General features: G+C 29.2%; 1 protein-coding gene across 1 annotated transcript; it reads left to right on the top strand.

Moving 5' to 3' along the window:
* The first annotated feature begins 23,179 nt into the window (after positions 1-23,179).
* LOC136074212 (uncharacterized) lies at positions 23,180-23,890 on the top strand. Its single transcript, XM_065786516.1, has one exon. It carries the CDS (start codon positions 23,180-23,182, stop codon positions 23,888-23,890), a length of 711 nt encoding a protein of 236 aa, XP_065642588.1.
* Positions 23,891-24,212: the final 322 nt, after the last annotated feature.

The following is a 24,212-nucleotide window of genomic DNA, read 5'->3' as shown; positions in this document are numbered from 1 at the left end:
ATCAATTTCTGATACAGCACATTTTATTCTTTTGTAACGACCAATTCTCTGTATAAACTAATCAAAACCGATATGCAAATTAAAATATTAGTTTTAAAACCAATAAACAAAAAGTCGATCAATAAAATTTTCGAGAAAGGTAAATTGGGGTTTAAAAATGAAATTTTTGAGCTTTCCTGGCCGCCTAATTATCGATATCATTAACGTAGCTCACCTTTTTAACCAAATATTCTTCAATCGAAACAACCAAAAGGTCAGTAACGCAATCTTAGCTTATGGTCAAACGGAGAGAATTTTTTACCATCTTCAGTTTACTAAACGATTATTCTTCAGTTTACTAAACTTTTTTATCTTCTACTGCCACTTAACTCGTGTGTAGAATTAGCAGAAAGAACGTTACTTTAGAATCTTCAAGTGTAGAAAGATTTGTAGAACAAATTTAAAGTTTTGTTTTTACCATTTTTTTTTGTGGCAAGTTATAAAAAAAAAAAAAAAATGAAATAGCAAATAAGACATAAAAATAAAAAAAAATAAAAAAATACCTGAGCTTCCTTCATTGTTTTAAAAAAAACTTTTTTAAAATAAATTATAGAATCTCTTCTAAATTATCACTTTTGCGATTATGAAAGTCATTTTTTGTATCAATATTTAAACATTATATTCAAAAAAATGACTCAATAAGAAATAACTAAATTTATTCAATAATTTAGTGTTATATTTAACTAAATATCATATATTATTATCCTAATGTATTGTAAACTTCAAAATATTGTTTTTTTTTAAATTATGATACTTGTCCATTTAATGAATATAAACAGTCCGTATAACTTTTTAACTAAACTAATGTCCGGCTTAAGACGACGACAGATTTTTGTCTTATCGCCGAGCACTGTGCTATAATTTAAATTTTTTTATAAAAGTTATATTAGGAGTATATATGAAGTGTTTAAAATATAGTTCGAATAAGTTCCTATTATATAACAAGTCATTATAATAAAAATATAAATCGAATCATATAATGAATCAAAGTGTAGGTTTTTTTTTTTATATATAAATATATGTATATATATATATATATATATATATATATATATATATATATATATATATATATATATATATATATATATATATATATACATATATATATATATATATATATATATATATATATATATATATATATATATATATATATATATATATATATACACAGTATTGGACAAAACATTTGCAACCAACATCGAACAATGCTAAAAAGTGTTCCTAATTTTACATGTCTTAAATACGAAACGAACTATACTACCACAGCAAACAGTTCAGGAGTCTTAGTCATAGCATGCCATGACATGAGCAATCAGCTGACAGGTGACAGCACACAGGTAGAATATCGTTGACAAGTGCCATTTTCCAGCGGACAAAACAAGTGCAACTTTTTTGGTTTGTTTCATTCTCTTAAGTCTGGTCCGTGTCAACGTCACGGACGTTTTTAATTAATTAAAGGAAGTATCCAGAAGTTTCCAGAAGTTTCCAGAAGCATGCAGAAGCTTTCAGAAGTTTCAAGAAGAAGCATCTGGAAGCATCCAGTAGCATCCAGAAATATCCAGAAACATTCAGAAGCATCCAGACGCATCTAGAAGCTTCCAGAAGCATCGAAAAGAAGCATCTAGAATCTTCCAGAACAGATTTACACAGGTTCATTTTACTATACAAGAGGCATGTAAATCGACATTTAATTCAGTCAGTATATGGAAGTCAATTAGTCAGTATTATCAAGACAGTTTATCGAAGTGAGTTTTATCAAAGTGTTTTATCGAAGAACATCAATACAAGAAGTGAAATACAACAAGTGTTTCATTACATCAATACAGTCCACATCCAACCAAGACGTTGTGTTCCACAGAGCATTATTGTTTCATCACAAGCTAAATGTAACACGGTAAGCCTTGAGAAGCGTGATTATTTATTTTTATTATTTTTATGAATTCAAGTGCAAAAATGGCTCCCGATAGTCTTGGATTGGAACTAAGAAAGAAAATTATTGGCAATTACGTAAGTGGAATGTCACAAAAAAGTATTTGTGATAAATATCGCATGAAAAAATGGACCGTATCAAGACTATGTTTCAAATATCGTTCTACGGGGAAGTTGGCAGCAGATAACAAAGGTGGAAGACCGCGTTCAAGCACTTCTAGAGAGGATTCTATGATCTTCAGATCCGTCAAGAAGGATCCCTGGATATCATCAGTCAAGATACAAAAGCAATTAGAGCTGCCTTTATTGAACCGAACAATCAGACGACGTGCTGTTGAAGCCAGATTGTTTTCTCGACGCCCTGCAAAGAAACCGCTGATTTCACTAAAAACCCAAAAAAAAAGACTCCTGTTTGCTAAATCTCATATTGACTGGAATGTGCAGAAATGACAAACTGTCCTGTTTAGAGATGAATCGAAGTTCAACATCATTGGGAGCGATGGCATTTGCCGTGTACGTCGACCGGCCGGAAAACGCCTCGATTTACGTAACTGTCATAAGACCGTGAAGCATGGTGGAGTCGATGTAATGGTTTAGGGGAGTTTTTCTGCTAACGGTCTAGGTCCAATACATCGAAACGATGGAATAACGGACCGTTTCATGTATAAAAATATCCTGAAAGATGTTATGTTACCTCATGCTGAATTCAATATGCCAATTAAATGGGTTTTTCAGCAAGACAACGATCCGAAACACACTGCAAAAATAGTCAAGCAGTGGTTTCAAGAAAACCACTTATCGGTGATGGATTGGCCGCCTCAATCTCCGGATCTCAACCCTATCGAGAACCTGTGGGAGATCGTCAACCGCAGAATTAATCGCGAAGGTGTTCGTAATAAGGATCAACTGTTTGAACAAATCCAAAACGCCTGGGCAGCGATTCCACCAAGTTTCATTATTCACCTGATCGAATCTATGCCTAGAAGATGCAAGGCTGTGATCGACAACATAGGATTCGCCACGAAATATTGATAGCGAAATACAGCTTGGTCAACATTTTGTCGAGTTGCACTTGTTTTTTCCAGAAGGAAATCAACTTTTTTTAATACTTTTGATTAATTTATTAATTTTCGTGTACAAATAATGAACTTTGTGATGAACAAAACTTGAAGAACTTTGCCTCTAAACAGTTACATAGTTATTTCTCTAAATTAAAAAAATGCAGCACTTTTATATAAAGAAACTAAATTAGCATTATTTGGTTGCACTCCTTTTGTCCGATAATATATATATATATATATATATATATATATATATATATATATATATATATATATATATATATATATATATATATATATATATATATATATATATATATATATATATATATATTTATATATATATACCTTGTTAATTTAAAAATAAAATAAAAAAATTACAATGAAGTTTTTACTTTACAAAGAATGTATATGAAACAGACTGGGGCTCAAAGAAGATACGGATGACTGATGTCACTACAATCTTTTCATAGTGCCCCGTTAGGGATTGTCCATAAAGTACGTACGCTCGGAGAGGAAGAGGTTGTCTGAAAACGGCGTATATGATATGAGGGGGGGGGGCAGTAGGTCAATTATAATAATATAAAGAAACTAAATTTAAAAAAATATTATAAAATGTTGGGTTGGTAGTTTAAAAGCCTAGGTACTTTTAGGAAGGTAGAGGGTACTCAAAAAAGCGTATGACAAAATGCGGGGGAGGGTAGGAAGGGGTAGACAAAAAAAAGCGTTCGGACTTTACGGACGACCTGTTACAATAACATTTAAAGCCCTCATGGCTTTAGTAAATTTACAATAAAATATTTTTTTTGAAAAACACAACGTGAAGAATAAAAACTCATACAAAACTACGTATTCAAATAAACATATATACATAAACACACACACATATACATACATACATACTTACATATATGTTATAAATTAAAAAGATTCAACTTCATTTGTCGTTTAAAAAAAAAAGAACTTTAAAAGAACCTTTAAAAAAGAAAAAACTTTCAATTTTTTTTAGGGTGTTAAATTCTTTAAAGAAGATAGTGCATTAAATTTTTAAAGAAGATAGTGTACTAAATTTTTAAAGAAGAAAGTGTATTAAATTTTTAAAGAAGATAGCTTATCAAATTTTTAAAGAAGATAGTGAATAAAATTTTTAAAGAAGATAGTGAATTAAATTTTAAAGAAAATAGTGTATTAAATTTTTAAAAAAGATAGTGCATTGAAATTTTAATGAAGATAGAAAATTAAATCTCCAAAGAAGATAGTGTATAAATTAAAAAAAATATATTGTATTACATTTTTTAAAGAAGATAGTGTTTTAAATTTTTAAAGAAGGTAGTGTATAAACTTTTAAAGAAGATAGTGCATAAATTTAAAAAAAAAATATTGCATTACATTTTTTAAAGAAAATAATGTTTTAAACTTTTTAAGAAGATAGTGTTTTAAATTTTTAAAGAAGATATTATATAAGTTTTTAAAGAAGATATTGTATTACATTTATAAAAGAAAATAGTGTTTTAAATTTTTAAAATTGTGTATATGCTAACCAATATGATATGATTTAAAAAAGTACTACCTTGCACTTTTTATTTTTAAAAATTTGATATTTTTCTTAAAACATAGAAACTTTTTTAGATATTAGTTAACAAACTGAATATAAAAAACATAATTAAAAAAAAACTGGGGGTTAAAAGATGCTGAGCCAGCATAAAAAGGCAAAAAACAAGCACTAACAAAAACATAAATAACTTGAGTAGTATTTGAGCTTTAAGCTTCAAATTTTCTAAGCATATTTAGGTCCTTAGTAAAATTTAAAAAAAATATTAGGCCAAACTAAAATGGCAGATATAGGGTTGCAGCGGACATAAGAAATGGTCCACAGGGTTTGTAAAATAGCAGATTCTGACTAAAATAAAAAATATTCTTTATTTATTTTACTACCAGCCTTTTATACAATATCAATAAATAAACTGTGAAAACTTCAAATAAAAAAAGTTAATAGTTTTTGAGATGTTCTAACTCAAAAACTCGTGTTCTAATATTTAGAAATATTCAAAAAGTAGAAAGCTGAGGAAAACAATTTTTAAAATAAAAAAAGTTGTAAACTTAAAAAATTAATCATTAAAAACATCAAAACTGGCCATCACAATACGATTGACCACCATCAATCTCTTGCTCTTTGTCATAACAACATTTTTTTAGTGATCTTAATGTCTTTCTTCTTTTTTTAGTTCTTTCACTTGACTTTAACTCAATATTTTTGTCAAAGTTTTGTGCACTAAGATTGAAATAATATCGTGGCAATTTAAAAACTTTAACGATTTCAAATTAATTGATTTAATGACTCGTTACAATTTTGAGTCAAGCCATGCAAACAATTTTCAAGATGCACCACTTTGAACAAGTCTTGAAAAATAGATTTTAATTTTCTCATTATAACTTCTGGTAAACTTACTTTAATCTGTAGCTTTTAAGTTTAGTTACTTTATCTGCCACTTGCAGCAACTACTTTTGTTTTTAGTACAAAATAAGTTACGTGTTTCGTCTGAAGCAAAAGCAGTGCAATGATACAATGTTGCAATTACAGAGATACGCATCTCTAGTATATTCGATGTGTTCTCCCTGATTGCCATGCCTACATAATTTTGAAGTGTATTAATGGCTTTATCAGTTAATCTTACCTTTCCCCATATTTTTTATTCAATTGATATTATCTTGCTTTTTAATTCTTTTTTCAATTGCCGACATTTGAAACCTGTTATTTTTTGATAATGATCTATGCATTCTAATTTTTCTGTAATCAATATATCTCGATATGGTTTTGACTTCACTACTTTTTTAAAAGAACTAGTATCTCCGTTACCTAGATACTTATCAAAGTGAAGGCTGTATTTTTGTTCAGAAGAAGAAAATATTTCAATGGCTCCAGCTATTTCCATTGACCCTGCTGATCCAAAATGGTTTATTTGAAAATATGTTTTAATTTCCATTCATCAATTTTTAAAGAATACTTTTTTTTATTCTATATTTCACAACTTTTGCAAAACCTGGACATCACATAAGTTTTAATAACTTTTTTGTTTTTGTGCGCTACCACAGCAACAACGCCATTAAGGGAAGAATATCCCCTTTTCTGCCAGGTACCATCAACAGAAGCAGAACAATCAACAAGATTTGATGTATCGTAGATGTATCGTCATATGGTTTTACAAGACTTTGGCTTACTTCCATAGCAGAATTTGTCAAAGTACAAATTGTAGCTTCCTTATATGCAATATGTAACTCGTCGTTATCTCTGTTAATATTTTGATAAGTCATAGGGGGTGGCATGTTCATAATATTTGCAAAGCCTATCATTGATTCTCTACCACATCCTATTCCATTAGACTTCATGACGTTTATTTCCACACTTTTTATTGTTTACTTCAGGAGATGTATAAGAACTATCAATGTTATCACAATGAGTACATTTAACTTTTAAAGACAATTAAAATCTTTTACGCAACAACATATTATGTGATATTTTTAGCTTGTACAAATTTGACAAAAGAATTTTAAACAGCTAAATAACAAATTTTTTCAAAAACTATTTTCAGCTGTTTAAAATGCACTAAGGTATAAGGTAATAAGGTAAAAGTTATTTAAATCATAATATTTTTGTTTATTTTTATTCATGATTTGAATTTTCTTTAAAACACTCGTGTCACCAGTTAAACAAAATTTCGATACAACCTTTTTAGTGTAAAAGTTACCTTGATACTTTCTCTTTCTTTTTCTGTTGTTGTTTTTATAATTTGTCATTAATAATATTAAACTAAAAAAATAATTATCTTGACATTTAGGAAAAACTTGGAAGTTGATTACCAAAAACAATTATTAACATGCTTATAAATCTAACTAAAATAGTAAATCACATTAAAAGGTTGTTTAAGTTTATGACTTATAAAAAGTTGTTTAAGTTTATGACTTATCTCTTTGTAGAAACAAAGAGCATCACAGAATAAGTCATTTATATGTCTCTTTTTTTTTCTTTCTCTTTTCTTAAACATTTTAGTAAATCGTTGTACAATAAAATCGTTAACATTTAAATAATAAAATCATACTATAAAAAATTAGTAAAGGATGATATGGTTATACAGGTATTTAATGTTATAAAAAGAACGTGTAGACTTGCAGAAGACAGTCAGGTCTTATCATCGAGATTTGCTCTTAATTTACAATCTCAATAAATCCTAATCAAATATAGCTGTATATCTCTATAAAAACTTGAGAGCATAAATACATCAAATAATACATGAAATTATTTATCGTTATTTAACGAGACAAGATTATTTAAATAAAAGGTAACTCTATTCCAAAGAACAACCAAAATATTTTAAAACTATTTTATTTTAAAGACAAAAACAGCTTTAGAGACCAGCAGCAATCGCCTATTATAATACTGTTATATTGTCCTTGGTAACTTTCATAATTTTAAAATTTTGATGAAAATGCTTACAATGCTCTTCGTTTACAACTTTAAAATCTTTTGGAAAAAAGTAAAGGCGACTATGAATGAAGTAAACTTTAATATTCATGTAGTACCGAAGTTTTCAATAACTGAAAAGCAGCTTTTTAATCTTTTATTTTTTTTTTCTTTTTTTAATTTTATTATTTAATTTTATTATTTTTTTAGTTTTATTATTTGTCATTTTACACATTTTACAATGTTATCTATAAATTTAAACAAATATATATAATTACAAGCTGACTGGGGCAAGTAGAAGTCAAAATGACTTATCATCAAGCCCCTTTGTGAAATACAAAAAAATACAATTAAATTTTACATCTTACAATATTATATAAAAGAGTGAAATTAATAAGTTTAAAAAAAAAAAAATTTGGTTAGAAATTTTAGAAGGTTAAAAAAGAACTTAAAGTTAAAAAAAGAACTTAAAGTTAAAAAAATAAGAAATTTAAGATAAAGTTAAAATATAAAATAACAAATAAAAAATTACAAATCTGTACATATTCGTATACATATTAAAGACAATAAACAAAAAAAATAAAAAATTTTAATTCGCTTCATATGCATAAACATATTCAATACAATATTAAAATTAAATAAAGTACATAAAAATTTAAAAATACAAAATTATTTCAATTTTTTTAAAAAAAATGAGAGAATGTACGTAATGTTTAAATTTAGTAAGTGTTTTTTTATAGTTCTTTTAAATGTAGCAATAGATTTTATTTTTTTCATATTTTCGTCAAGAACCGAATTCCACAAGCGTGGTCCCCGGCATATAGTCGAGAAATCAGATTTTTTGAGTGATGTTAGTGGGATCTAGTAATTACTCATTGAATCTCTTGTTTCATATTTATGATTAATTCGAGTGAAACTTTTAAAAAAATATTTTGGAATCATTTCATTTTGAAGTTTAAACATAAATAACAAGTTATGGTATATATTTAGCTTGTATACATTTAGAGCATTTATTTCCTTGAGTAACGGCTCGGCACTTTCGTATCTACTTGCGCCCAAAACTAATCTACTTGCTTGCTTTTGTTTTGTATAAATAATTTTTAGGAAAGATAAATGATAGTTTGCCCAGGCAATATTACAATAGTTAACATGACTATGTATAAATGAAAAGTATAAATTTTTTAAACATAAATTATTTAAAAGATGTTTTGTCTTGTACATAATCCCCAGGCTCTTTGAATCTTTGTTCTCGACTAGCTTTGTTTGGCTTTTCCAATTTAAATTCTCATCGAAAATTATTCCTAGTATTTTTATTGAAAAAACTCTTTTTATTTTAATATTGTTAATTGTTAGTTCAGTTAATTTGAGTGGAAAGTTCTTGGATTTAGATGACTTAGCAAACAAAATATATTTCGTTTTTTCAATATTTTATGAAATTTTATTTGCTTCAAACCACTCATTAAGATATATTAATTCTGTGTTTACAATATAAAAAATATTTTTTAAATTTTAGTCAGAAAAGAAAACATTTGTGTAATCAGCAAAAATAATATAATTAAGTATTTTTGAAGACAAATAAATATCATTAATATAAATTAAAAACAGCAGGGGTCCAAATATTAATCCATGGGGAACTCCGCAATTTATTTAAATTAAATTTTGAAGTTAAATTTTATTTAGTAATGTTACACAAAAGCTTTATATATTGTCTTTAGGTTGCAAAATGCATATAGAGCAATAACATTTTTTATTTGAAAACTGAGGTATTGTAATATAAGCACACTTTTAATGATACCATTTGACTGGACAATGAAAATTAATACATTCTGTCAATGAAAGAAACTTTGAACATTTTCACGTGCAGAATAGATGCAGTTGATTTTGATTCAATTTTCTTGTTACAATTTTTGTCAACTTTTTTAAAAACTGTTTTAAGTTTATCTTTAAACATATAACAAAATTTCTCAGAGTTTATTATTTGTCATGTTTCCATTACTCTAACAGACAATATTTTGTTTTGGTTACCATTGTTTGTTGTTTTATTTGATAGTAATACTGGTGATTAGTTTTAATTAGACCATCTTTATTAAGTGGATAATTTAGGTCATCTTTCCACAACTCTAAACTGTTTCTACATTTACTGAGTATTTCATTTAAAAAATACCCATTACATTACAATTCCATTTTTCAATTCCATCTGGACTTGCACTTAAGATAATCAACATCAATGAAAAACCCGAGACAGAAAGGTAAAGATTTATTTGTTGTTTGAGACATTGCATTCAAAAGTTTATATTTTGCAATACTTTCCATTTTAAGATTATAGTCTGTTAGAATATAGCAAACAGTTTCAGAATATTACATTATTTAATTTATAAAGACTTGTGAGCGGTTATCAATAAACATATTCAGTATTTTATAAACAAATGCAGTCCAGCCCTGTGGATTTTCGAAGAAGTGTTTTTTCTTTAAGTTTTTAAAAAAGTTTTTATAGTATTAAGTTAATTTTGATGAGATTTCATAAACAGTTTGAGTAAAACTTTTAATTTTTCTGTAATTCTGCTCATAATGAGCAGTAATTGGTTTAGCCTGAACTTTAGGAGTAAAGTAAAGCTCATTTTATATGCGGTGTCTGTTTCATTACAGTCTCTGTTTCATCAATATACCAACTAATAATTTTAAAAACAACAGTTTTCGATGCTAATTTATGTAAACTTTGATACAAATTCTCAGTTTTTTCTATAACTTAGCAGGGACCCAGCCTTGGTTGATAGAAGTATAGATTATTAGAAATATATCTTAATCATTTTAAATTTATTTACCTTTTAAAAATTGCCAAAGTATACTTTGATACTGGTTAACAAAATTTGACACATTTTACTTTCTTTATTTTCTACTTGTGTAGTGAGTAGAGTGAGTATTTTCGATTCACATAGTCTCTTCACACTATACTTTTGCTTACTTTGCTTTAGCTCCAATGTTTTGCCTGTATTTTTTTGCGCACGCGCTTTAGATTGTAAACAAAGCAACCCGTCTATATTACTGAAAAAATGCAAGGATAATTCTGATTTTTTCCTTTTACACTAGCATATACCTTGAAGTATGTGAATAATTCTTATAAATCATAGTTTTTTCATAAAAAAAAGAAGCATTGAAGCGATAACAAGTGACACAACCTTATCTAAGATTGTCAAGCCGATATTGACAAATATCTAATTGTTGGGTATGTTTAAAGAAGCAACCATTAAAACTTCAGAAAAAGCTGAGCGCTACGTCGTTCATAAATAGTTTTTGCTTCAGTTTGTTCTTAAACTCATTAAGCGTAGCAACAGTTTTAAGTTCATTAGTTAATATGTTATTCCATAATTTTGGTCCTTTAGTAGAAATCGAACATTTAGCCGCCGCAAAATAACTTTTGGGTTGAATATAACTGTAATTTGAAATTTTATTTAGATATCCATTTTGATTTATTTTCTATTGTGGGTAAATTTTTTTATTAATTTCGAACATAAATGTAAGAATTTGATAGACATTTAATTGATAAAAATTCATTATATTTAATTAACAAATAATGCATGGGAGTGTGTATAACGGCCCACATTGGAAATGATTCTAATTGTATGCTTTTGTTTATTAAATAGTTTTTTCATTTTATTTTTATTTTTACTTCACATTGCAATGTTTGCGTAACTTAAATGGCAATGAATGAACAAGAAATATAAAAGCTTTAAACAAGTTGGATTTAAAAAAGGTCTTGCTTTGCAAAGCAGGCTTATGTTCCATGAGATTGTATTTTCGAGAGATTGTATGTAATCTCTCAACGCCACATTTTTATCAAAAAGCATGCCGAGAAATTTTAAAGTGTTTTCTTGTTTTATGTCTTGATTGAAAATACAAAGTTTTGGAAGAGACACTAGTCTTAACTTCTCATTTTAGTATAGGTATCACCCTTACAACATTATGTTTATCAGGAAAGATTCCTTATTCTAAAGAGAGTGTAAATAGATGCAAAAGTGGAATTTTAAATAAGACATTGATTTAACTACTACATTATTGCCTACATAATAAACTTCATTTCATCATTAACTCCATTACATCATGAACTCCATTATATCATCAACTCCATTACATCAACAACTCCATTACATCACCAACTCCATTACATCATCAACTCCATTACATCATCAACTCCATTACATCATCTATTACCTTATTTAGTTTAAGTAAGTACATGGCATCAAGCAATTCTAATTTTATTAGCTATTATTGTTCATTGTATCATTATTAGAGTTTAGTTATGATTTGAAGCGAGTTTTACTTTTTTTATTTTTGATGCTAAACTTGGACCTGTGCTAACAATTTTTAAATAATTAATAATTTTTAAATGTTACAAAGTAATTGTATGTTTACCTTGTGCACTAGGGTGTCCCAAAAAATGATGAAAATTTGAAAATCAAGAGACTATACCCTCCAAACTAAGTGATTTGGTCTATAAAGATAGAATATAAAAAAAATTTTGATCCAAAGGTAGCAACTTTGCTGGATGTGTAACTATTAATTGGAATCAAGAACTGGAATAATTTGAGAATCTCCAATATGAAATGTAGGCATATGAAATCCCCGATATGAAATGTATGAATAGGTTATTAATCATTTTTATTTTTTCATAGTCTTCAACGTTACGGTTACGTTATCTCCAATCGCTAACACAGCAAGGGAGAAGTTAAGTACCAAGAATGTCGTTTTATACTCTTTGTTAAAGACTATCTTTACTGGTCATTGTATTGCTCTTGCGTTTTAAGACTTGCCTTGAAAGAATCGAGGTTATGCTTGGGTGCTTTAAAAAAACCATGGCACATAAAGAATAGCGGTAAAGAAATTTCCCTTCTGTACCTCATTTTTTTCCTTTTCTGTCATTATTTAACAACATTTTTCGTCATTTCCAATGTAAGGAGGTAAAGTCAATCTGCGATAAAACGTGCCTAATGACAAGCGCCATGTTGATGGTAGTTAAAATTAGTTACATTTTCACCAAGATACAAAACAACAAGCTGGCAAAGGTTTCTATAATCATCTCTTATAAAAGTATTTTTGAGCAGAGTTTTTGAACATAAAGTAAGGGCATCTTTTGCAAGAGTGTACAACACTGAATCATTTTCTAGGTTATTCCAACACACTTTTACAATATTATTTAGAGTGTTCTTTTCTGTACAAACTTCGTTCCCTTTTTTTGTAACTTTAATAATTATGCTCTGTGGGAACCTTTTGTCTTTCCTCTGAGTACTTTCATGAAGTGAGACATATGCAGCTCATATATGTGATGCCTGCATAACAACCATGTTAAAGGGATTTTAAGTTTTACGCTCAGCAATTGAATTGCTCCAGAATATTTCCCCGTGTTACTTCTGGTTGTATCGCAGCAGCAAGCAAACAGTAGATTAACGCACTCGTAATTTTCTAATAACTTTATTAGTTCAATTGCCTGACATGCTCCAGCCCATTTTTTAGTTGGAAAATCCCAAGGAATATATCGTCGTAATCTCGAGCATCTGGAGAACTAACACTCACAGCCATTCTGTCATAAACAAAAAATATTTGAAGTTCTTCTAAAATTTCATTAACTAGTTTAGTGCCAAAATGTAGAACTAGTCTTTTACTTTTTAGTAAATCAACTATTTGATTTCTTAGAAGGTTCCCTGTTGACTGAATTATCTGAAACCGTTTTTTGTGAACAGAAGACCAAGAGATGTTTATTTCTTTAAGTTTAACATTAGATTTGGAAAGAATGGCAGACATAATTTGGGTCTGAGGTCGTATTCTAATACTATATCTTGTTGCCACAATTGATATTGTTTCAATAAGCTCATCAGGAGTGAGCTCTATGATTTTTTTAGTCATTTTCTTTAATCTAAGAGTGTTTAATAGTTATATTTTTTATTTAAATTTGTTGTTAATTTAATATGCCTCTATTAATTATAAAGTTGTTCTGGAAATAAAATCAATACTTGATTATAAATAAAAATTATTTTTAATAACGTAGTAGTTCACAATTACTTTTTTTTTCTTTATAAGTTTTTCCTCAAATTCATTGGTTTGTTGGCAATTTTTTATGGGATAATTAAGAAGGTAAACAGTTCTTCTAGAACTAATAGAGCAGTTGTATTTTCTCTTTGCACCTTGCTTTATTTTTATTTTTGAACATTTTATGTTTAAAAAAAAAGTTGATATTGGGAAAACTTCTAATAGATTTACTTTTCTAATAGATTTACTTCTTGAATTGAATTTTAACTAGTGCTTCTAGAAAAATTTATAGACATTCTTAAACTTATCTAATAAATCTTTCTGTTTTACACAGCAATGCTTTTTTTATGACATTTATTACAAAAGCGAAAGTAACAAAATATGCACCTTGCAATTGTCGACTAAATGAACAAAAACGTATGGGTATTTTCTTTTTCTTCAGACCAAATGCTAAACACTTGAGGGTATAGTCTTTTTTTCTTTTTTTTTGGGACAACTATTGTACACACTTGCAGATGAAAGTATAATATGATGATAAAAATATTGTCTTCTTTTAGCCCCGGTCACGTAGATTTTATTTATATAACTCGGCATTGTATCCTTTTTTTTAATGACGAAATAAATAAAATTAAAAAAATAAATATATTGACTTCGTTTCTGTTTTTCAAATGCTTTATGAAGAGTTTTTGAAAAATTTTTCATTTAGCTAGTAACCATTTTCAATTCAATTATTTTACTTTAATCTATTTTTCTTTGTTTGGAAGTGCTTATAATGGTGTTTTAGGAATATATATGTAATTATAGATAGGGGAGAGGGGGGCAGCTTTGAACACTTTTTAAACTTTTTCTTATAAATCAATATTTTAAGTAGTCAAACCACTTTTTTTTTTTCTGAATATTCAAAACAATGATTAAGGTATAAAACTGCAGAGTTTTAACAAATTTTGAGCTAAAAAATAAGTCAGAATCCTTATTTCTTCAACATGCGTGAAAATGTTCAAAACTGCCCCAACCTGAGGCAGCTTTGAACACACCTGTGGCAGCTTTGAATTATCTCTGACAAATGGGAATAACTAGTGAATAAACTTCTTTTTTTTTAAATAAAGCATTGATTTACTTTTAAATTTCATTAAGTTTTGGTTTCTAATAGTAAAAATATATATATATTTTTAAACAATCTAATCTTATAATCACTCTAGAGACTTGATCAAACAAAAGTTATATAAAGCTATTTAAGCTGTAAATAGAAGCAGCTTGAAAAAAAAAAAAACAACCTTGCAAAACTCACTAACCTTTAAACTTAAGAAAACCCAATTAAACCGGTAAATGGTAATGGATAAAGTTTAAGTTTCTATTAGTAACAATTGATAAAACAATAGTTATGTTAAAATATTAAAGCATCCACTGATCTAATTAAAATGTTACACTTCAAAAACACAAATGTTTGTGTTAGTGCAAATAGAAGCAGCTTGAAAAAAAAAAAAACAACCTTGCAAAACTCACTAACCTTTAAACTTAAGAAAACCCAATTAAACCGGTAAATGGTAATGGATAAAGTTTAAGTTTCTATTAGTAACAATCGATAAAACAATAGTTATGTTAAAATATTAAAGCATCCACTGATCTAATTAAAATGTTACACTTCAAAAACACAAATGTTTGTGTTAGTGCATTGTTTAGTATGGTATTGTATTATATAACATTTAAAAAACACTTACAATCTAATAAAGAATATATATATATATATATATATATATATATATATATATATATATATATATATATATATATATATATATATATATATATATATATATATATATATATATATATATATATATAATAAACATTAAATAATTTTTAAAAGAATCTTTACAAGCAACAAAATCTAAACATTCAAAACAAAACCGTGTAAAAAATCAAAATTATTAAAAGTTAACATAGATTAAAGAATTTTTTTTTTTAGCTTGGATTTTGAGGATCTAATTTTGTAAGTTTCTTGTTTTTCAAGTCTTGTCTTGCGTAAAAGATAAGATTTTTTTTATTTCTTCTCTTTCTGGGGTGTCAGTAAGAATCTTAGATTTCCCACTTTTTCTACCTTTATTAGTTTTCTTACGAGGTAGAGCTTTTGGATATGGTCTTACTGGTTCAGGTGTTATTGTGTGCTGTGGTTGTAAGGCATTGCTTGTAATTTTTTGCTCATCATCCTTATAATCAATCATGCAATCTTGTTTTTGCATAACTATGCCTTCAGGTGTTATAGGAATTTGATGTGAATTATCAAAGGTAGCTATACTAAATGATTCTATTAGAGGGCGATTAGTCACTTCAGCACTTTGAAAGCTGTCATTGCAGAAAGCAAGTCGTGAAAAAGGATATATTCCAGATGTGGAAAAACCTGCAATAATATTCCTGGCAATATATGTTGTAGTATATGCTGGTGTCACTATACCAACTAAATCATGTATAGTTATGGTTTTTCCTGGATTGCATACAAGCTAATCATTCTGAGAGATAGACAATTTTTGCTTGAAAGGACCATTAACTGCCACATCCAAAGGTTGCATTCTATGAGTGCAGTGAGGAGGAAATGTTAAAGCTACCATTCCATTTTCACAACAATAATTAATGGCATCTAATGTACAATGGCTTTCATGATTATCCATTAAGAGTAAAACAGGATCCTCTTTTGAACATCTGACTAGTTTTTTTATATGTTCTAGAACCTTTAAAAACAATGGCTCTGTCATCCAGCCACTTGTTGGACTGTTTGCATAGCCAATACAACCAGGTGGTCCTCCTTTTATCATGGTGTCATGAAACCGTGCTCTTGGAAATATGAAGACAGGTGGAATGAAATTTCCTATGGCATTTCCTATACCACACATAGTAATTAGTTGTCCACGTTCAGCAGACACACACTGTCCTACTTGTTTTGTTCCTCGTGATGCTATAACATGGGGTGCTTGTACTACTGTCATAATGCTGGTTTCGTCGATATTATAAATTCTATCAGGAGTGAAATTACATTTTTTTAAAACTTTTTCATAGTTATCAAAAAACTGATTTACATTGTGCTGATTGAAACTTGTTGAACGAGACAAACTTGTATTTTCAGGTTTTCTAAGTGAAAGTTCTTGGTGACGTTTGATGAAACCCTTCAACCACTCTATACCAGCTTGTTTATTTTCCCTCCATTTACTTGGGCATTTGCAAAGTTTCATAGCATAATGAAATGCTAATTCTTTTGCTTGTTTATATGTTAAGCCATAGTTCATTTTAGAGCTTTTTATTAGGTAGTCTCTTAACATTAATTCCTCGTCTTTGTTAAATACTTGTGCGACAGTATATTTAGTTGTCAAACCAAGGTTGGTCTTAGATAAATTTTTACACTTCTTTGTTCTGTAATGTAAAGTATTACGTTTTATATTATAAGTTTTAGCAGCTTCGCTTGGCCTCATTAATCCATTTACAACTAGGAGAACAGCATTATTAATATCTTCCTCTATGACTTCTGTCACCCTCTTTTTTTTTTAATTTCGAACCATTTTTAATATTAGACAATCAAAATTCAGGCCGTAATAATCAAGCAAAACAGTGCGAGAAGTTTAAACGATTCAAAGGTGCCCCATTCGTTTTATTCAAAACTGCCCCAACAGCAATTAAAATAACAAACGATGATTTTTTTAAACAAAATTATCTCAATTATTGATATTTTCTGCTTAATAGTAAATGTTATGAATTATTCTTAAATAACATTAAACATCTCACAAGTAAGAAACATGGTCAGGAAAATCTTACAACTTTACATTGAAATATTTACGATATTTCCTCAAAAACAAATCAATCAAATATTTTTTCCAGTTTAAGCGAAATGCAAGGAAAAACAGGTGACAGCTGCGATGGTAAATATTGTCTTCACGAAATATTTAATTTTATTAAGTTTAAATACAAAAACGCTTCAAAAAAGCATTTTTTCAAAGCTGCCCCCGTTCAAATCTGCCCCCTTCTCCCCTACAATCGTGGAACAATTTCCGTTATAGATAAAATTTTGACAAACTCATCTCTATACTCCTCTCTAAGAGAAGATATAGTAAAAACTGATATTTCGGTTCGCTTCTCAATTTACTTTTCAATAAATTAAGATATAAAAATAAAAAAAATTCTAAAACCAAAATTTATAAAAAATAAATTTACATTCAAAAATTTGAAGACAAACTATCGGCAGTACTAAAGTACAAAAAGAATGAAGAAACAAACTTCACATATAATTTATAAATGTATTAAATTTTTGATAAAAAATTTTGGTTTTAAAATTTTATTATTATAATTATTATTTTTCTTTTTTGATTTACAGAAAATTAAATCATCAGAGTAAAAGTAAAACATCAGCAAAACATCAGAGCTCTGACGTGGCCATGGCACCAAACTTGTGAATTTCTTCGAAAAATTTATTTGTTGTTTTGACAGTATGTTTAGGGTTATCACCATGTTAAAAGATGTAGTTACCCATTGAACTTAATTGATAAATTAAGCCTGGAAAATTATTTATTATGATATCAATATAGCCTTTTGTTATTTTACCATCAATAAATTGTAGTTTACGAACACCTTCACTCGAACAACAGCCTAAAAAATAACAAAGCTTTTGCAGTGTTTAACTGTAGTTTTTATGTACTTTTATCTGCATTCCTGACCTTATCAGCACTTTAACGGGTGATGCAGAAGTTATCGGACAAATCCTAATTTCATTATTTGAGCATAATAATTAGTTTTTGTGGTTATATGCGTAAGCATAAACGTTCTATAAAATATAAACTTTACTATTTAAAACACAATTATTTAAAATGAGGTTAAATGCAGCTGAACAAGAATCTTTTCGAAAGCGACTAAAAATGTTTTTTGTAAATAAACCTAATATAAAAAATAAATAAATCGTAAATCATTTTGAAAAGGAAGGATTTGCTCGAAGAACAAAATATGATAACCTAAAAAGACTTGAAACTGTTCAATCATTTTCTGATAGAAAGTAACCTGGTCGTCCGACATCCTGAACTAGAAAAAAGAAAGCCGAATTAACGAGACTTGTCAACAATCAAAAAGGGGTCAGTCAGAGAAAAATAGGTATTAAATTCGGTGTAAATCAATCGACAATTGGACGTCAGTTAAAAAAATAAATATTAAATATAGAAAACGTGAAAAGACTCCAAAATACACTATAGAACAACAAATAAAGGCAAAAAAAAGAAGCAGGAAACTAGTTAACCAACTCTATAACACAAAATCGCTTGTAGAAAAATACTTTTGTTTTGCAGGGGACAACATGCCTGGAAATTCTGGATACTCCGCAAACAACAAAAAGACATCCTCAAGAAGTGTTCGTTTTATAGGAAAAGAGAAATTTCCAAAAAAATTTTTAATGTGGATAGCCATAACTGACCGTGGTATGTCCGAGCCATTGTTTTGCACTTCCAAGGCTGTAGCGATCAATTTATCAATCTATATTAATGAATGTTTAGAAAAACGACTTCTTCCATTTATTCACAAGTATCATGGAGACTTTAACTATTTATTTTGGCCAGATTTAGCAAGTTCTCATTATTCTAAAGATTCTCTAAATTGGATGGACCAATATGTCTATCACGTTGATAAAGAATCCAATCCCCCAAATGTGCCTCAAGCACAACCAATTGAAAATTTTTGGGGACATTTGGCACAGAAGGTTTACGAGGGAGATTGGCAAGCTTCAACAGAGCAAGTTTTGATTGATCGCATTAAACTAAAACTACAAGAAATTGATTTAAACTTTTTACAGTCGCATATGAAAGGCGTCAGAGCAAAATTGAGATCAATTGCAGATGGTGGTGTTTTTTCATATAAAAAATAATATATTTTTATTGAAAGATAAATGCTTTATTTTAAAAAAATATAATAGTAGTTTGTTTTTTTATTTATAAATAAGTTATTGACGTTTTTATTTTGTCCGATAACTTCTGCATCACCCGTTATGGCAACGTTTTGGAACTTTAAGTTCAAGTTTACTTTTTTCCAATCAAATGTATTTTTCCTGTATTTTTCTTTTATGCATGCTCTCTAGCAAACTTAGGACGCTTTGCTGCTTTTTAAAATAAATGGTGTTTTCCTGCCGCACGTCAACATAGTGTAGCTTCATTTATTCTAAGTTTTATTTGAGTAACACTAATTAATAAATTTGAATTTTCTTTTAGATGTTATAGTGAAATAAATTTTTTTTGCTTCAGCTTCAATTAGTAGTTTTGACGAGATGTTGTCCTTCGTTTTCGGCCACTTCAAAATTTTTTATAATCTATTCATACAATGTCTGAAAATAGGAAATACATTGACGATAAATTTCGAAGATTATCTTGCTTGTATTCGCTTATAAGTTATTTGTTACTTCAAGATTAATTATCTGATTATAAAACATATTCTGATATAAAAATTCGCTCAGAATTTAAATTTAAAATAACCGAATGTTATCATAAGTACACATAAGCTAATTTTTAATAAACAAATGTTATCACAACTATACATCGGATAACTTAAAATAAAAATTCTAAAAATTAAATAGAAATTATTTTTGATAACTTGATTTCCGACCAAGTTGTAAAATCTTGATTAGATAAAAAACTAATAAATAACCTTCCCACTTTTTTCAATTGTTACAGTACTTTTGATGCTTCATTTATAATGACTCATCATGTTTAAACTACAACGCACCCACTGAACAGACAATGGTGAATGATTTATTGTAGGGATGTTACGGAGCTTCGACTCCAGCTCCGAAAAATCGGAAGTTCCGAATGACTTCCACCTCCGACTCCGGTTTAATAATTTCGGAGCCGTCTCCGATGATTTTAAACCGAAACTTTAACAAAAATTTAAACTTAGAACGCAGCGCGTTCTATCAAACTTGACTGTTGTAATTCGAAACAGTTATATTTTAATATTAAAAGAAGCTAATTTATTTAAAGTTGTTTTACTTGTGAGTTAAAAGTCTTAGCAGTGCATGAGTGTAGTATTTGTCATTATTGACTTGATAACTTTATTTAAAGACTAAACGATAAAGCCAAAAACAAGTTTTATATGAAAGTATTTCAATAAAGTTGACGCTAATAAGGCAAATTGCAAAGTTTGTTGGAAAACGTATTCAAGAAAAGAAGGTACAACTACGTCGTTAAAATGTTATTTAAAGTGTTTGCATGGAAGTGAATACAAAGAATTTATTAAGCAAGAAGCAGAAGAAAAATATTTCTCTACTTCAAGTCCTTTTCAAGAGGCAAAAAATCAAATCTTTTTCAAAGACGTTTTGATGAGGAATCAATAATGAGCTTCTTCTCTTTTTTAATAATTAATAACATATTTTTAGTTAGTGAAGCCACAACAGTGTCAGATAAATATTCATAAAGTTCATAAATTCTCCTCTTCTTTGGCAACAATTCCTTAGATTCTGGAGTAGCACTCTTCTTATTTGACTCAATTGATGGACTATTTTCAATTGAGATTATATCTTTCATTCAGTGCCGTCTTAACGCATAGGCTAGGTAGGCTGCAGCCTAGGGCCCCCAATTTTTAGGGGCCCCCAAAATGTGTCTGGATTTTTTTTCAAATTTATATAAATAAAAAATTATATTTCTAAATTTTCTGAAGAAATCATAGTTTGGGGGCCCCTCGGGAATAATTTTTTTCTTGATAAGATTTTTTTTTAATTATTTTTAGAAAAGTATCAGTTTTTCAGTTTGGGGGCCCCCTAGGGAATTTTTTTTTTCTTGATAAGCAAAAATGCATGCATGCATCCGAAAATAAACATAAATTTTCCGATAAGAAGTGTTAAATACAAGCACTTAAAATATCCCATTAGATTGAATTTGAAATTGCTGTGATCAACTTAAAACATCTGTTTTGAAAAAAAGTCATTTAACATGTCTAATCGGACTTATCAAAGTGGTGCTGCAAAGAGGAAAAAAGCCGCTAAAGCAAAATAAGACATTTCAAAATATCTTCCTTTGACATCATTTCTTTTGGTACAAAAGTCAAAGCCTGTTGTGTCCGAAGATGTATTTCTTTGTCCAACTTCAAATTTCGTAAGCATTGATAGTGCTTTGTTGCCAAATGAAACTCTAGAAATTCAACAGGAACTGGAACCAGAACAGGAGCCAGAACCAGAGCAGGAGCCAGATCCAGAGCAAGAGTCAGAACCAGCACAGGTGCCAGAACCAGTACAGGAGCCAAAACCAGCACAGGAGCCAGAATCAAATCAAATTAAAACTTATCCAAACGCAACAACAAAAACTACTCAAGAAACTGACCCAGCATTGTGGCATCAGTTATCCCAAGAAGCTCAATCATTTTGGATTTCTAATGGCCCGTCCATGTGCCAGAACAATGATGGGAGCTTCAAAAATTCGGAAAGGTTGAGTTGCGGACAAAAAAGGTACTTATCAAAATCTTGCTTTAGACGTGAACTACACAATGGCGAATTTGTCAATCGTGAATGGCTATTATACTCACCTTCAACAGGTTCTGTTTTTTGCTTTGCTTGTACCTTATTCTCCAGCAAACACTCTAATTTTTCCACAACTGGATTTGATGACTGGAAAAATGCCTTAAAATGTATATCTGGACACGAGAATGGTTCTGAACATCACAAAAATATGCTTACTTACTCCAGTCGGCAGAGAGAAAGTGGCCAGCTTGACTCTGTATTATTAAAACAGTTACATAACGAACAATTGTACTGGCAAAATGTGCTGAAAAGAATTGTTGCAGTTGTAAAGTTCTTGTCATCAAGAGGATTGCCATTTCGTGGAAACAATGAAACCATTGGTTCAGAGCAAAATGGTAATTATTTAGGAACTCTTGAGTTACTTAGCCAGTTTGACCCATTCCTACATGAACACATGAAAAAACATGGAAATTCTGGAAAAGGTAATACTTCATACCTCTCCGCCAATATCTGTGAGGAGTTTATATGCCTAATGGGAAATAAAGTTTTGAGCGAAATAATTTCTGAATTAAAAAAAGCAAAATACTACTCAATCAGCGTTGACTCAACTCCAGACTTGTCACATGTAGATCAATTAACTTTTACAGTTCGATATGTTAAAGACTTGGCACCAGTTGAGCGTTTTTTGCAATTTGTTCCCATTCACGGGCATGGAGCTGAACATTTAGAAACAGTGGTTTTGAATTTTTTACAAGAAAATGAAATTTCAATATCTGACTGTCGTGGGCAGTCATACGATAATGCATCAAATATGGCAGGACAGTACTCAGGCCTACAAAAGAGGATTAAAGACAAAAGTGAATCAGCATTGTTTATTCCTTGTGCTGGACATTCTTTAAATCTGGTTGGCAACAGTGCAGCTGGATGTTGTTTAGAAGCAATTATATTTTTTGACTTTGTTCAATGCCTCTACAACTCTTTTTCTGCATTAACTCATCGTTAGCAAGTGCTTCTGTCTTTTGTTGGCAAAGGCAAAAAATTGTCAAACAGCTTTCTGGAACTCGATGGTCAGCACGTGCAGATGCTGTAACTTGTCTGCATGACAGTTATAATGAGCTTAAAAAAGCACTTGAATTTTTGATCAAGGACATAAGTTAGTCAAAAGAAACTCAAAATGATGCTCAAAATCTCATCACGAAAATGAACACTTTTGAGATCGTTTTTCTGACAATTTTCTGGAATGATATTCTTTGTCATTTTAATGAAACATCGAAGATTTTACAGAAAGAAAATTTAAACCTGGATGTTGCAGTTCGGATTCTAAAGTCATTGTTGCATTTCATTAAAGATTTGAGGAGTCAATTTGAGAATTACCAGGAAAAAGCCAAAATCTTGCTTCCAAACACTGACTACAGAGATTCTTCAAAAAGAACAAAAAAAAGAAGCCGACGTATGGCCTTCTTTGATGGTGAGGCTGAAGAATTGGAATTTCAGGGAAGTTATAAATTCAAAATTGAAACATACCTTCCTGTTATTGATTCACTAACATCAAATTTAGAAAAAAGATCATCAGCATATGAGAAGATCAATGACAGTTTCGGATTTCTAGTAAACATTCAAACAATTGCCAATGTTGAACTAAAAGACCATTGTTCAAACCTAGCACAAATTTATAAGAAAGACATAAATGAAAATGAACTTTTTTTTGAGTGCCAGCAATTTAAATATTACATTTCAAAAGATGAACATTCATTTACAGAATTTTACTCAACATTAAAAAGAGACCACTTGGAATCAACTTTTCCAAATATTGAAATTTCCCTTAGAATTTTTCTGTCAATGATGGTCTCAAATTGCACTGGCGAGCGATCATTTTCAAAACTAAAACTTATAAAAAATGAACTCCGCTAACCATGCTGCAAGAAAGATTGAACTGTTTGTCGTTAATGTCAATTGAATCAGATGTTCTTTTAACCATTGATTTTGATGATATTATTAAAGAATTTTCAAGAAAAAAATTACGTAAACGTCACATGTAAATTTTATCATTGCTTTAATAAATGTTTCCTATTTTAGTATTTGATTTAATTTTTTTACTAAGGAAAAAGGGGGCCCCCAAATTTAGTCTAGCCTAGGGCCCCCGATGGCCTTAAGACGGCCCTGATTTCAATAACAGTCTTTTGTGTAAATCATTACACCACCATCAGTCTATTTAGTAGGTATACCAAAGATA

This window comes from Hydra vulgaris, chromosome 01, assembly GCF_038396675.1.
Source record: "Hydra vulgaris chromosome 01, alternate assembly HydraT2T_AEP".
NCBI lineage: Eukaryota > Metazoa > Cnidaria > Hydrozoa > Anthoathecata > Hydridae > Hydra > Hydra vulgaris.
This window is presented reverse-complemented; position numbering and strand designations above follow the sequence as displayed.

What these genes read in the sequence shown, in the direction of transcription:
- LOC136074212 (XM_065786516.1), top strand. Translation starts at nt 23,180, where the DNA reads ATGAACACTTTTGAGATCGTTTTTCTGACAATTTTCTGGAATGATATT.